This window comes from Typopeltis vanoorti, chromosome 8 (genome assembly GCF_054136105.1).
Source record: "Typopeltis vanoorti isolate ZY-2024b chromosome 8, IOZ_Tvanoo_1.0, whole genome shotgun sequence".
Taxonomy (NCBI): Eukaryota; Metazoa; Arthropoda; class Arachnida; order Uropygi; family Thelyphonidae; genus Typopeltis; species Typopeltis vanoorti.
Genome location: NC_143556.1, coordinates 101,585,374 through 101,601,213, shown reverse-complemented (window position 1 = coordinate 101,601,213; position 15,840 = coordinate 101,585,374). Strand labels below are relative to the sequence as shown.

General features: G+C 36.6%; 1 protein-coding gene across 1 annotated transcript in view; it reads right to left on the bottom strand.

Moving 5' to 3' along the window:
* Nucleotides 1-15,840, bottom strand: part of ds (dachsous cadherin-related 1) — a 342,130-nt gene that overhangs the window by 132,250 nt on the left and 194,040 nt on the right. Inside the window, exons 6-7 of the mRNA XM_090396431.1 lie at nt 13,051-13,876; nt 4,141-4,419 (exon numbers count right to left, since the gene is read on the bottom strand). Coding sequence (XP_090252557.1) covers nt 4,141-4,419; nt 13,051-13,876 — 1,105 coding nt within the window. The remainder of the gene's footprint in view (nt 1-4,140; nt 4,420-13,050; nt 13,877-15,840) is intronic.

Sequence of the window (15,840 nt, the reverse complement as noted above, 5' to 3'; positions counted from 1 at the left end):
TTTAAGATCAATTAAAGGATGCACAAAATTAGATCATATAAGAAATGAAGAGATCAGAAAAGAAATTTATATCATAAAAAAGATATTTATGACATAAATGAAAAGATCAAGGAATATAGAGAGAAATGGAAAGAACATCTATTTAGGATGGAAAGATATCTGCTACCAAAAGGGATGAATAGATATAGACCAAAGAGAAAGAGAATATTGCAAAGGTGGTGAAGGTAACACAGAGGATTGCTGCTATTATGAGAAGGACACTGACCTGCAGAGATAAGAGGGTTATCATTCCGTTGTATAAGTCTCTGATCAGACCACACTTGGACTATTGTTCTCAGATTTGGTCCCCAGGATTTGAAGGGGATAAATTAACTGTGGAAAGGATACAAAGACGGATGACAAAGATGGTTTCAGGACTGTACAAGGATAGTTATGAGGATCGGCTGAGAGAATGTGGACTGCAGAGTTTGGTGGATAGAAGAAGGAGAGGTGATATGATTGAGACTTTTAAACTGTTGAGAGGTGGTTACAGGGTTGACACTGGGGAGTTCTTTCGCTTGGTTGAACAACGGGAAGGAGTGATGACAAGAGGCCATCCCTGGAAGTTACGAAAGGAAACTGTGAGCAAGAGGGTAAGGAGTGGTTTCTTTGTGTGGAGGGTGGTTGAGCCGTGGAATGTATTGCCTGATGGAGTGGTGGGAGCGAGAACGGTCAGTGAGTTTAAAGAGTGGTATGATAGACTTTGTGTTTATCAGGGGGGGGGACCTCCCCTCGATGAGTCTTGACAGACTTTATGTCTTAGGAAGGACCTCCCTCGATGAGTCTTTTGACTCCTTGGAGGCCTGAATAATAATAATAATAATAATAATAATAATAATAATGGCAATAACATTCAGAACCTTAACATGCAGAAATAAAGAGATTCTGGTTCCGTTGTATAAGATCTTGATCAGGCCTTATGAATTATTGTGCACAGATTTGGTCTCCTGGTTTTCATAGTGATGAGGATATATTTGAAAGGGTCAATAGAAGATTGACTAGGGATAACTGGGATGTGGGATATGAAGACAGATTGAGGGAAAGTAGTTTGCAAAGCCTTGTGAATAGGAGGAAGAGACTGAATATGATTGAGGTATTTAAGTTGGTAAATGGTTGTTTCTGGGCTAATGTGAAAAAATTTCTCAGAATGAGGGAAGGAGTAGAATAAGGGGACATCTGTGGAAGCTGTATGAAGAGGATATGAGAGGAAGCATAACAAGGAGGGTTTTTTGCATGGCAAGTGGAATGTGTTGCCTGACATGTGGTGAATACAGATAAGCTGAATGGTTTTAAAGCATAGTTTGATGTATGTAAAAGTGTGTGCATCCTATGATGAGTCTTTTGACTCCATGGATGTCTGTTGTTAATAATAATAATAATAATAGTATAACATCATCTGCATAAAGTAAAGAGCTGAGATTAATATCTCCATTACTGATATCAGGTTTAATGCCACTTTTCATCATAATGTGATCCATAAAGATAATGAATAACAATAGAGAAAGTGTTCACCCTTGGCTCACACTGGTTTACAGCAAACTATCTTCCAGTACCTCTTCAATTCTAAATGCTATTTAGAAGAAGACACAGTCAATATTTACAACGTAAATATTGACTGTGTATAGTTCAGTACAATGTCCCATTTACAACACATTGCTGTAGTGTTTTGATCAGCTTTTCTCTTGGCATTTGTCTTTTCTGGATCTTCATTCAGTTGTCAAGATGGGTTGAGTCCCCTGATTAAGTGCTTTAGGCAATTAATGCAGCCAGCTTGCCATTCCTCTGCTCTATCCCTCTAAGGATAAGCATTTTATGTTTGTAGAACTGTGTGTTCAAGGAGTCACTTTGTCTATCCTGAGGGGATGAGAAACTGAGTTTCTGGGAGAAAAAAACCCTCTACCTATGTATGAGAGATTGGCTATTATCTAGATGTACAAAACTTAAATATAGGTACTTGCTATATTCCTATTATTATTTTTCAACTATTTGTCTTAAAGCAAAAGTTTCTCTTTGATTTGACAGTTTTTCTTATCCTCCTCTTAAGTATGCTGGCCTGGCTGACAGAGTGGTTAGTGTATCCGCTCTCCACCCAAAAGGCTGCGGGTTTGAATCCCGCCTTGGGTGGTGGTAGTCGGCGATAGATGGCGTTGGTGTAGTTGTGGTTAGTTGGTGGAGTCAGAGCTGTAGAACATGTGCCCTCCCTTGATGAGTCCTTGGACTCCCTGGAGGTGTCAAATAATAATAATAAATCTTATGAGGATCATCGGTAGGGAAATTCTTTTATTATCACATTCAGTTTTATTTCCCTTTTTATAGATGAGAATTATGAGAATTCTACATCAAACATCTGGAATTTGACCTTCTCGCTGTGCCTTTTGCATTATGTAGTGCACCCACTGTAAAGCTTTTAAGTCTCTACAGTTGTGCATTTCTGACTGATTATCATCTACTCTACTCTACCTACCTACCTACCTACCCACATTTCAGGTTTTTGACTGCTTTTTGTACCTAAAGTATTGATGTATACTTCTGATTGCATTACTCCTGAACATTTTCTACTATTTCTTCTGTCACTTCTTGTTTCATTTAACCACCTTTCAAAATAATTACTCTAAGCATCTAGGATATCTTTATCTTCAGTTTTCAGGATAGATATGAGAGCAGGTTCCTTTTACAGTAGTCTTCTCCATTTCTCTACTTTTTTTTATACTTCTAGAACATTTTACCACTGATATTTATCTTTTATATTCTGACCAGTCTTCCTAAGACTTTTGTCTAGTTAATTTTACACACTACTTTGCTTTCTTACATTTTTCTTTGTATTCTCTTAGGACAACTTCAATATGCTTTCTTCTTTTCCTCTTTCACTTCTTGAGTCCATCATAAAGTTCTGAGTTTTCCATCCTTATACCCAACACTACATGTCTCTATCAATGAAGGTTTTCTTCAGAGTCTGCTACTGAGCCAAGGTTTGATTATTGTTTTCAAACTTCTTCATTTTTCTTCCAATAATACCTGTTTTATTTAAGTGTATAGTTCACCTCTGAAAGCTGCTTATCTTTAATGCATTTTAAAACTTTGTTACATATTTTTCTTTTCAATATGATATTCAATTTTATTCTGCTCAAAACAGAATGGTGATTACTTCCTGTTTCAAATTCCCTGTAAATTCTAATGCCCTGAACCAGCATGATGACGATATTGCTATCCAAAATAACATGGTCAGTGAGACTCTTCTTTTTCCTTGTATCTTCTCTTCATATACATTTGTACACATCGTTAAGTTGGAACATGGCATTAGTGCTGACCTGTCTGTGTCTTGAACAGAAATCCAGCAGATACCATTATTATCTTTGCCCTTTTCTCCAAATTTTTCCAACACATATCTATATGTCCTGTATTCATTCCCAACTCCGCTATTTAGATCTCCAACAAGGACAAACTTTTATTTTTTCTTTATATAAGCTGCCTTTTCTAATGATTCTTCTAGAACCTTCTGTTAGACCATAGGCAAAAATAAGTTTGCGTTGCCAAATTTTCTATATGGATGTTTGCCATCTCCTACTCAGTAGGGTGATGTGTCATTTGTTCCAACAACCACCACTAACTCGCTTGCTCATCTACTCTCATATCTAATGCATGAATTATCTTGCTAATTCTCCCTTCTGGAAAACACATTTTATGGAATCTCTTGTTTTGGGAGTCTAAGGATATTAATGGGAAGTCAACAGTGTCTATATACAAGTAGAGTAGTCATAAAGTATACTTCATGCTGCTTGGATAATAGGATTAAAATAAGAACATAATACTTTTCCAAGTATATAAGCATCAAAATAAGTTTAATAGCAGAGGTAGGTTATATTTGATGTATGTTTTGGGGAAAAGCTTTATTATATTATAATAAAATTTTAACTTAGTTGTTAAAACATAATTAAAAATGCACTGCATGCACGCACGCACGCACGCGCGCGCGCGCGCGCGCACACACACACACACACACACACACACACACACACACACACACACACACACACACACACACACACACACACACACACACACACACACAGATAAGGAAAAATCATCACCATTTATATTTACCTAAAGAAATGTCATAGGTTACAGCTCCATTTCTACCATCATCAGCATCTTCTGCTAAAACTTGAACTACTTCTGTACCAGGTGGTTGTTCTTCCTGTACTTCAACAACAATATCAAGTGGTTCAATAAATATAGGAGAATTATCATTGATATCCAAAACTTTAATCAGTACAACTGCTTGATCATATCGGGATGGTGTTCCTTGGTCTCTTACTTCAGCTGTCAACTCATAAGAAGCTTTAATTTCTCTGTCAATTATCATCTTGGTAAATATTTCTCCTATAAAAATATTTTAAAAGTTAGTTAAATAAATTATTTACTTATCAAATAAGAAATAAAAATGACAACTAACACTTGCCTTAAAATAGCAGACAATTTTAACTTGATTTTATATCTTGTTATGAAATATTCGATTCTGGATTGGCTTCTTTTATCTTCAGTTGGATCACACTTTATTAGGTATTGTTTAATTCATTAAAACATACTAACTAAAAATGAGAGTTAAGGCAAATTTTTTAAATTTCAACTAAAAAATCTGTGCTCAGATTTGGTTGTCTAGTTTTAAAGGGTCCACAGAAGGTTACTGAAGTCAGTGTTTGGTTTATGGAATGTGGGATACAAAAACATATTTCTACCAGAATATCATACACATGTGAATAGAAGAAGGAGAAGGGATATAATTGAGACATATAAGTTGGTGAATTATTGTTACAAGATTAATGTGGAGAGATTTTTCACTGAGTAGAGGAGGACAAGGGTAGAAAAAGAGGCCATCTCTGAAAGCAATGGAGTGAGGTGCTGGTTCTTTGTATGAAGAATGGAAGTATGGATCTCCTGCAAAGAGTCGTTTAACTTCATGGTGATCTGATGTTAATAATGATAATAATAATCACAATAATAACAATTTGTACACAGTTCTCTTGACTAATGGTTCTTCAAGAATGAATTAATTTCTTGTATTCTAGACAACACATCAAAAACAAACTTTTTTTCTATTAAAAGCAGTCTATCTTGGTCTAACATTTGAATAAATTTGAAACAGAATACGCACACACACAGACAACATTTTTTTTTTCTTTACAAATTTTCACTTTTGCAAAAAAAAAAAATATTATGAAAATATATTTTACAATAAAATTCTGAAAATTCTCCAAATGACAAAAGCTGGTTGAGCATTTTAAAATATAGTATGTGACATTATTATTATTATTATAATTATTACTATTACACCCTCCATGAAGTTGACAGACTCATCGTGGAAGGTTCATTCAACTGACAACATATTTATCATATAGAATCTTAAAGTCCTTAACACTCCTTGCATTAACAACACATTCCGGTAATGCATTCCATTCACTAACAATTCTCCATGTAAAAAATCTACTCCTCACACCCTTCTTCACCACACTTTTACATAACTTCCAGGAATGACCTCTGGTTTTTCCCCTCTTGCCTTTTTTATAATCCCCTGTGGATTAATCTGATAAAATCCTCTCACTAACTTAAACGTCTCTATCATATCAGCTCTCTTCCTCCTATCCACCAAACTCTGAAATCCACATCTCTTCAACACCTATCTATAGCCAGCATTCCAAACTCCTGATATTGTCTTAGTTACTTATCTCTGGACCTTCTCCAATGTCTCCACATCACATTGAAAACCAGGTGACCAGATCTGAGCACAATAGTCCAAGTGTGGTCTGACCAGTGCCTTATACAGTGGCACAACCACTTTCTTATCCTTGCATGTTAGAGTACTTTATATCATAGCAGCACTACGATGTGCAACCTTTGCAACCCTAGCAATATGTCCCCTAAACTTCAGTCTACTGTCAACCATCACTCCGAAATCTCTAATATCATCCATTTCCTGCAGTACGGCACCATCAATATAGTACATAGCCTTATATTTCTCACAATGCAACACCTTGCACTTATTGATATTAAAACTACAACCCCCCACTCTCTCTTTTGTCCAAGTAAAAAGTCTATTTAAATCTTCCTGAAGGGATTCAGCATCAGCAGTGCTACTTATAATTCTTCCCAACTTTGCATCATCAGCAAATAGCTGAAGATCCCCAGTCAGTCCACATGATCTAACGTTTACAAACAAGTTAAACCGCAGGGGCCCAAGAACAGAACCCTGGGACACACCACTGGTCACCCTTCTTTTTCGAGAGACTGCTCCATCATACAGCCTGTTGGCATCATCTAGAGAGCCAATCTCTGATCCATCTAACCAATATACTGTCTATTTCCATCCTCTGCAGGCTTGTACACCAACTTATCATGTGGTAATCTATCAAATGCTTTTGTAAAGTCTAAAGAATATCACTGTATATGATTCTCCCTTATCTAACACACTCATCACCTTATCATAAGATGAAAGTAAATTACTGAAACAGGATCTACCCTTTACAAATCCATGCTGACCTTCATAAAGAATGCCATGTCCATCAACCCAATTCTGTATTCTATTCCTTATCAATCTCTCCAACACCTTGACCACAACTGCAGTTATACAGACTGTATATCCACTATATCCTTTGCACACAGATTGTCCTATAGTTGGAGACTTCTATCTTAGAACCATGCTTGTGGAGTGGTACTATTTTGCCCTCTTTCCACTCCTTAGGTATCCTATCCCCCTACAAGACTTTCATTAAATAACCAGGTCAAGGGCATATCAAACTGTGATGCACGTTCCTTAAGCATACGTGGTGATATGTCATCCATTCCCACAGCCTTATTCACATCTAACTCAACCAACATCTGATATCCCTCTGTTTCTTTCACTTCCAATTCTCCTAATACTTGCTTCTCTTCTATATATTGTACCGGATAATTTATACCAGTATGATATATGCTGATAAAAACCGCACGGTTAGCCTAGTGGCTTTGTGCTACGCAACCATATGCCTGGGGAAGGAGTGTCCCAGGTTCGATTCCCATTGTAGACGTGAGGAATTTGAGGATCTTCCTCAGGCATAGCCAAGTTAGCCGGTCTTGGGCGCAGTCAGTAGGGTTTTTTCCGCCAGTTTATCTAGCGTTTTTCATCCCGCAAGCAGGCAAACTGGCCCCGTGAACATACGCCTCTACAGTCAAAAATATATCCCCCCCAGCGGCAGACCAGGCGACGGGTCGGTTGAAAGTAGTACTAACAAGAAGTCGCATCTAAGTAACACGCGGACCCTGCATAGGAAGCGGGAATAACGCATAGAAGAAGAAGAAGATGATATATGCTGATAAAGTGCTCGTTCAATAATTCCACTATATCCTTTGCAGCTGTTAGTCTGCTGCCATGACTATCTGCCAATGTTAGTCTGCCATAACTATTCTTCCTCTTGCTTGCATGTAGCGGAAAAATTCTCTCGAGTTCACCTTGGCCTGACCAGCCAGTCTCCTCTCATACTGCACCTTTTCTTTCTTTACCATGCTCATCACCTTTCTAGCCTGCACCTTATACTCTTCATGGATCTGATCACTACCAATTGTCTTGTACCTCCTCCATCACATTTTTTTTTCCAGCACAGCTTGCTTGATTTCGTTACTCACTTAACCCTTGGTATGCAGTCATACATTGCTTTTTTCAGATACTGCCTTATTAGTTTTCATGCATTTGCAACATATTTTCCTCTTAGCTCATCTACCCAACATGCTGATGCTAACTGACTACAGCGCTTCCTATAATCACCTGCTTTATATTTCCACATGTATCCATTTTTGGCAGTGACCTTTTCTTGTTTCATCATTTCCCAAACAAGTACCTCATGATCACTCTCACCAACTGGTGGCAGTGTCAACACCCTCATTTTTGTTGAATGAAAGAAAAAGAAAGAAAGGAAACATATCTCCACAGCAATTTGTCATGAACTAAGGGTGAAAAAAAAAAGCATAAAATTGGTAAAATAATCTCCTTTCATTAGAAACATGCTGATCATCAAGGAGAATGCTGAGGTCATTAACCCAGCTCAACATAATGAATAAAATAACTGTCACTCTCCAAAACAAAATACTGATCACTCATCATTTGGAGCCATGTTGTCTCTGAATGGGGAGAGTAATCATGCACTCTTGATCTGCAAAGCAGCTAAGCATGTGGGATTTTCATATAAAAAAGGAGAGAGGAAAGATTATGTGGAATTACAGAGCCTATGATTATGAGAAACTTAGAGCAGTCCCATGGCATAGGAAACTACATAGGAAAACAAACAAGGGCTGTTTGAAGAAAGCACTATGAGCAGCAAACCCACAGTAAAAAAAATGATGAGGAGGGAATATGAAGAAAAATGTTATCAGTAATGTTTATGTTTTGTACTGCTTATGAGCAGTACTAAACATAAGCAAGATGGATAACAGAATGATGAGAAGGTAAAATCTAATAATGAAAAGAAATTGTAAGAGATGTGTTTGTGGAGAAAGAGAGAGAATGAATGAGAGATGAGAGAAAGTATGGATTTGTCAGAAGTGCGATATATTATTAGACTGGGCAAATTAATGTGAAACTGATTGAAAAGACAAAAGATGGTGTACATGAAAGAAACAGAAATGAAATGAAAACTAGAGAAACTGAGGGAGGGAAAGAATGCAAGAAAGTAGAATTGAAAGTTAGTGATAAGGAAGTGAAAGAAAGTATGAATGAAGGAAGTAAGGTGGGCAAAAAGAGACGTGGGGGTAGCGAGACTGCGGGAGTGACAGAGAATAAAATTGTCGGAATGCAAGATTTGATGAAGCAGTTATTGAAAATGAAAAATGAAATGAGGACTATCTAAAGTAATGCTAGACATCTAGTGGAAACTAATGAAAGTGTGCAAGAAAATAGAATGAAATAAAAAAAAAAGAGTAAAAGAGGTGATGAGTGATTCCATGATAGCAGTATATGGAGATTCCAGGAGGGAGAATGAGTAAGATATTTAAGACGTTAGACATGAGGAAGAAAGGAGCAAGAGAGTTATTCATGATTGTGGAGACAAATGATCTAAATGGACATAAGAAGGATGTGAGGACGAATATCAGAAGGCTATTGAGAAGAGGGAAAGATAACAGTGTAGTAGGAAAGGTGGTCAGAGTGTTGCTGAAGTATGATGATGATGATGAGTTGCGACAGAGAGCCAAAATCATGAATGGTATGCTAGCAAAGCTGGGTGAGGAGAAGGAAGTACAGTTTGTGGATGTATGGCATGTGTTTGAGGGAAGAATGAAATTATACAGGCATTATGGGTTGCATTTGAATGGTTTTGGGGCGAGTGTACAGGAGAAAGTGTTGCTGGATGGAAGTACAGTGTGTGTGTGTGTGATGATGCGTGCAAGAGATCAGAACAAAGAGATGAAGGGAAAAATCAGGAGAGTGGTATTGAAGAAACAGAAGTGCTTGGCAGGAGAAACAGTAGTAGTGTGAGAGATGAGGAGAGAATGGGAATGCAAGAGGAACAGGGAAATGGGGGGGGTCCAGGTGGACAGGGAGACATGGCATGAGGAGAGTGGATGTTGTAAAGTGGCATTGAATGTGTGTATGAAGATGGATTATGTTACGATGTGAGTGGGGAAGTTGAGACTGAGCAAATATATAAAAGTGGTGATAAAGGTGACTGGGCAGGTGTGGGGGAAATCACAACCAACAAGGGGCTTAGATAGGACTGGTTATAGACCTAAATATGAATTACTGTATTTGTTTACAAATGCCAGAAGTATCAGAAATAAGGGAGATTTGAATGGTTTCACTGATTGAGTTTATTCGCCCCAAAATCATAGGAATAAGTGAAACATGGTTGAATGAAGATGATATTCTAACAGGAATAGAAATGGAAGGATACAATATTTTTTGCGAGGATGAAAGGACAAAAAGGGGAGGGGGGAGTGCTGCTGATGATAGCAGGGGAATTATGTCCACATAATTTACTGCGTTATGTGCGTCCACATAACGCAGACATGAAAGAGGGAAATAGTGGCAATGGTTATGAGGCAGTGTGGTGTAATGTGGAGGTTGACAGGAAGACATATTTTTTTGGATGTTGCTATAGGCTTGGGAATGTGGAGGATGATGACGAAGAAATGTATAAACAACTTCGATTAATGAACAAAGGAGGGGTAATTATCATGAGTGATTTTAATTATGGCAGTATAGACTGGAATGAAGAGATAGTATTTGGGAATAAGGAAAAGGAATTTCTTGAGTTCTCGAAAGATAACTATCTCAGACAGCATGTGAAGGAGGGCATGTGAGGATCGCGAGTTCCAGATCTGATCATTTCATCAGAGGATGTACTTGTGAGAGGGATTTCACACTTTCCTCCAGTTGGTGAAAGTGATTAAGAGTAATCAACTGGGTTGTGAATAGCCATATGCAGACTTTTGTGAGAAAAGAATATGTGTGGAATTATAAGGCTGGTGATTTTGACAAGCTTAGGAGACAGCTTGGAGCTATAACATGGAACGATGAGTTGAGCAGTAAGGAAATAAATGCTGCATGAGAACTGGCAAAGAAATACATAACAGCATCAATGTGTGAATGTATTCCAAAGGCCAAAAGACTGAATAAGGTAGGTGTAAAATGGATGAATGTAAGTTTGAGCATGAATTCTGGAAGAAGGTACTTTGGAGGCAGTACAAAATGAATAATGGTAATAATCAGCTACATGAAGAATATAAATAACAAGCCAGGAGAGTGACTCAGCAAGAAAAACAAAAGTGGAGTATGAGCAGAAATTGGCAAATCATGCGAAGAAAAACCCTAGAGAATTTTTTTTTTTTTTTTAGATATGTAGCAAGTAGAAGGAAGAATAATCATGGTAAGATATTAATCGATGAATATAGATCGTTAACTGCTGCAGAAGCCTCATGAATAGGATGAAGAGGGAGGATATGATTGAGATATATAAGCTGGTCAAGGGTTGTTATCAGGTTGACATGGAAGAGATTTTTCATAAAATGGGAGAGGCGGGGTAGAACAAGAGGCCGTCGCTGGAAACTGTATAAGGAAGGTGTGAGCAGAGGAGTGAGGAGATGGTTCTTTGCTGGAGAATGGTTGATGAGTGGAATGCATTGCCTGAATGTGTTGTGAATGTAGACACACTGAATTAGTTTCAAGCACAGTTGGATGAGCATACAACAGTGTGTACCTCCCATGATGAGTCTCTGACTCCATTGAAATCAGAACGTTAATAATAATTAGTCAGGAAAGCCAAAGATAATCCCCAAAAGTCTTTCCTTGTGCAGTGAATAAAAGAAAAAAATCATTATGGAAGGATAACTTTAACAAATACAGATGGGAGAGACAGAAGCAGAAGAAATAGTCAAATTACTGAGTGATCAAATTGCAAATGAAACTCATCCAAGTGGACACAGTGCAGTGCCTGATGTGAGAATAGAGGTAGATGAACTGCTTAGAATATTAAGAAATCTCAATGTGAATACTATCAAGTGATGGAATAATGGGCTATGTGTTATGAAAAAACGTTAAGGGCAGAATTCAGGAATATGATACTTCATAGTGGAGAGCAATATGAAGCTATACTGCCTCCTAGTAATTTACTCACTTTCCACTATACAGTAACATTGGAGCTGTATAAGTGAAATGGGTATACTGTTGTTGCTAAACTTTGCAAAAACATTTGACAGGAAGAGGCTGGTGACATGGAAAAGATTTGCTGATAGATAGGCATCAGTATATAGAGGAGTCAAATCAGAAAGACAACAGTTAATAAAGGGTGTTTCAGAGATTTTGTAGGAAGAAATAAATAGACTAGCAGTTTGGGCAGGATAATGGTTGCCAATTCAATGTGCAAAAGTATAGGAGTATGTAGCAGGGGATGGGAAAACTGTGTATTATACAGATGGAAAAATGCACTGCAAAAAAATGGTGAAACTTGGGATTTGAGGATGATGATAGACAAGAGCTGAAGTTGAAAGGGTATATTGCAAAAGTGGTAGATGGTAACTGCTCAAAAATAGTTCAAAGGATCGTGTGGATGCTGAAAAATACTGAGTGGGATAAAGAAGTTATTGTCCCTCTATATAAGAGTTTTATATGACTACAACTGTAATATTGTGCAAAGATTTGATTTTTTGGTTTTCTTCAGGATAAAGAAATGATGCGGAGGATCCAGAGGTGAGTTAAAATGGCGACTGATCTATCTATGAGATGCTTTCTGTGAGGAGAGACTGAAGGCCTGTGGATTAAAAAATTTATTTGAAAAGTGGAAAAGAGAGAATATGATAGAAGTATACAAGGTAATAAAGGGATTTTAAAGAATAAATGTCGAAGAAATTTTTCAATACATGACAAGAGATAAAAACAATGGTGCAACCCTCATTCTTTCAGCTCTTATTGTGTATTTTACACATGTTAACCATATTCTTGAAAAACTGAGTTGTATAAGAGCATAAATAGCCAAGTGTGAGGACTAAATTTTTTACTTGGAGAGTGTTGAATAAGTAGAATGGGTTGCTAGAGATATAGGTATTCTTTTAGAGAATGAGTACAATAGTCCTACCAGCTATGACATGTTTAGAAATCATTTGAAACATGGATGTAAAGTATGTCTTTGAAACTGAAATACTATTGAGATATCATTGAAATAACATGGATATGAAGCATAAGATGGCTGATATATTTCATCCATAATGTCCAATGGGTGGTTAAGGAGAGATTTGATAAGAATTGTGGGAATAATTGTGTGCGTGCGTGCGTGTGTGTGTGTGTGTGTGTGTGTGTGTGGAAAAAAATTAATATTTTTTTCCTCCTATGTAATAGTATTAATCCATTAAGTAAAATATTTGTACATGTTCATGTCCATAATACTGTCAGAAGATTTTTATTATTCTTTAGTCTTCACAGCTTGAAGCTAAATTATTGCATGATCATACATTAATAAGTATATGAAAAATGAATATGAATATGAAAAAATTTACCTGTGATTGGATTAATCTGAAAGCTTCCATTGGAATTTAAAAGACTGTATCTCAGAGAGGCATTATTACCTAGGTCTTTATCTCGAGCTGAAACTGTTCCTACATGATGTCCCTTCTCTGTATTTTCTTCTACGGTGAACATAAAAGATTTCTCTACAAACTGTGGATCATTATCATTAGTATCTAAAACTTGTACAAACACTGTAGTTGTGGCAGATAAAGGAGGACTACCATTATCCATAGCTAAAACTATAAGACTATAAGCATCTATGGTTTCACGATCAAGTGTTTCTTTTAAGTATAAAAATCCACTGTTAGGAAATATGCCAAATTTTTTAGTATCTCCTGTAGTTAATTTATAAGTTAAACGAGCATTATTTCCAGTATCATGATCAGAAGCAGTCACTTGAAGAAATTGGGAATTTGCTGGTAATGATTCTAAAATATTAACTTTATATTCTGCTTTTTCAAACACCGGAGCATTATCATTGACATCCTGGACCTCCAACATCAGTGTCATGTTTGATGACAATGCAAATAACCCAGCATCCATAGCTCTTACCATCAATATATAATGCCGACGTGATTCATAATCTAGAAGATGTTTTAACATGATACTACCAGATTTTTCATTCACAGTAAAAGTATTATCAGGATTCTCAACAAGATGGTAATGAATTTCACCATTTCTGCTACTATCTGGATCTTCAGCATGCACCACATAGATTGGAGTTTGGAGATCTGTATTTTCTGGAACACTAATTTTAAGAACAGTACTTGAAAACTGTGGTGCATTGTCATTAACATCCCATATGGTGACATTTACCTGAAATATATATATAAAAAAATATTAAAACATAAACTATATTTTACATGCTGCATGATGCAATAATAAAAATGATTATTATTATTATTACATGACACCTCCAGGGAGTCTAAAGACTCATCGAGGGAGGGCACCTGCTCTACAACTTTCTGTCTCCACCACTCAAATCCACTAACTACAACTAACTGCAATTACACCAACGCTATCTACCGCTTATCATCACTACCACTAGTATTTCCACAGACAATCAAAACATCCATGCCCATGGCGGGATTCGAACCTGCAACCTTTTGGCTGGAGAGCAGACATTAACCACTCGGCCAACCAGGATGGTATATGATGTATTATATTATTATTAACCAATACTGACACCCAGGGCCGGCGGAAGTGGGCATGCAGGCGCCGCTACGATGGGGGCGCCGCTGCCAGGGAACGGTTCATAAGTTAATTTTTAAGAAACAAAATTTTTATCATAAAAACAAAAAAATTCTTAGAATGATCAATATTAAAATAAATGAGGCCGTATACACTGAATAAAAAAAAAAAAAAAGTATATTGCCGCCTCTTTGATCAGCTGGCTGTTTACAATTTTGCAGCGAGAGCAGGCTAAATGCTTGCCTGCAGAATGATGTGTCTACTGCAGTCTATCCAAAGTGAAACATTTTTATGCGCAGAAACGAATTTTCGTACAAAACATTTGTTGCTAGTTAACCAGTCATATGGTATGCATCTCAGTAGGCTACTGACAATAGCGCAGTGCGGACTATTATTTCGTCTCTGTGTCATGTTGTATATAAAATAGAAATGGAATCAAAAATTAAAAAAAAAGTTATCCGGTGCACAAAATCATGCATTTGTTAAAATATTAAAATATTCTGATGCAGATTGTAACCAACTCGATACATCAGAAATCAGAGTTAAAGAACCATGCACATCATCCAGTTTGCATGAAGGTACTATTGCAACTATTGAACAAGATAACTGAGCATAATTTAAGTGAAAAATAGTTAGGATTTAGTCAACTACAACAAGATAGTTGTAGTTGACCATGAAACTAACACATTGTTAGTCTCTGTGAATTTAGAAGATCCAGGTGAACAGGGAAATATTGATGAAAAATTACGAGTTGTTTTAATTGAAATGGGGCCTGTTCAAAAGAAAAATATAATATATCCCAGAGATACATATGATCGTAAATTTGGCGACAAGTATTATAATAGAAAAATGGAAAACGGGAGTTCGTGCCAAGAACATGGCTCATTTATTCCGAAACTTTAAATTCTGTTTTTTGCTTTTGTTGCAAACTTGTCGCACCTACTGAATCAACTGAATCACCCACTGAGTCTTGTAGAAGGTTATAACGATTGGAGAAATGTAAGTACAACTTTACATAGACATGAGACTAGTTTAACTAAGTCTCATGTCTATGTTAAAGTTGTTCAAAAGCAAATTTTGGGCTCCAAAATTTGCTTTTGAACAAAAATCCTCTAGCTTTTTACGTGCCATGTGCTGCTCATATTCTAAATTTAATCATTAATGATGCAACCAAAGTGAATGCAGATGCAATTAGTTTCTTTGCAATTATTCAAGAAATATACAATTCTTTTCATTCTCTTACAAACGGGCAATCCTTTTAAAGTTTGTAAAAAAAATTAACATTGAAATAGCCATCACAAATGCAATGGGATAGTAAAATTAATGCAATCCACCCTCTACGATATCAGTTAGGCGAAATTTATGATGCACTTTTTGAAATTTTAAATAATGAAAATTTTAATAAAGAAACTCAGCATAAAGCACAAACATTATGTACTAAAATAAAGGACTACAAATTTATTTGCTCTCTTATAACTTGGTATGATTTACTTAACAGAATAAACCATGTGAGTAAAATGCTTCAAGACAAAAATATGAACATTACACTTGCTCTAGAATCTATCGAAAACTTAAAAATATTCTTACAA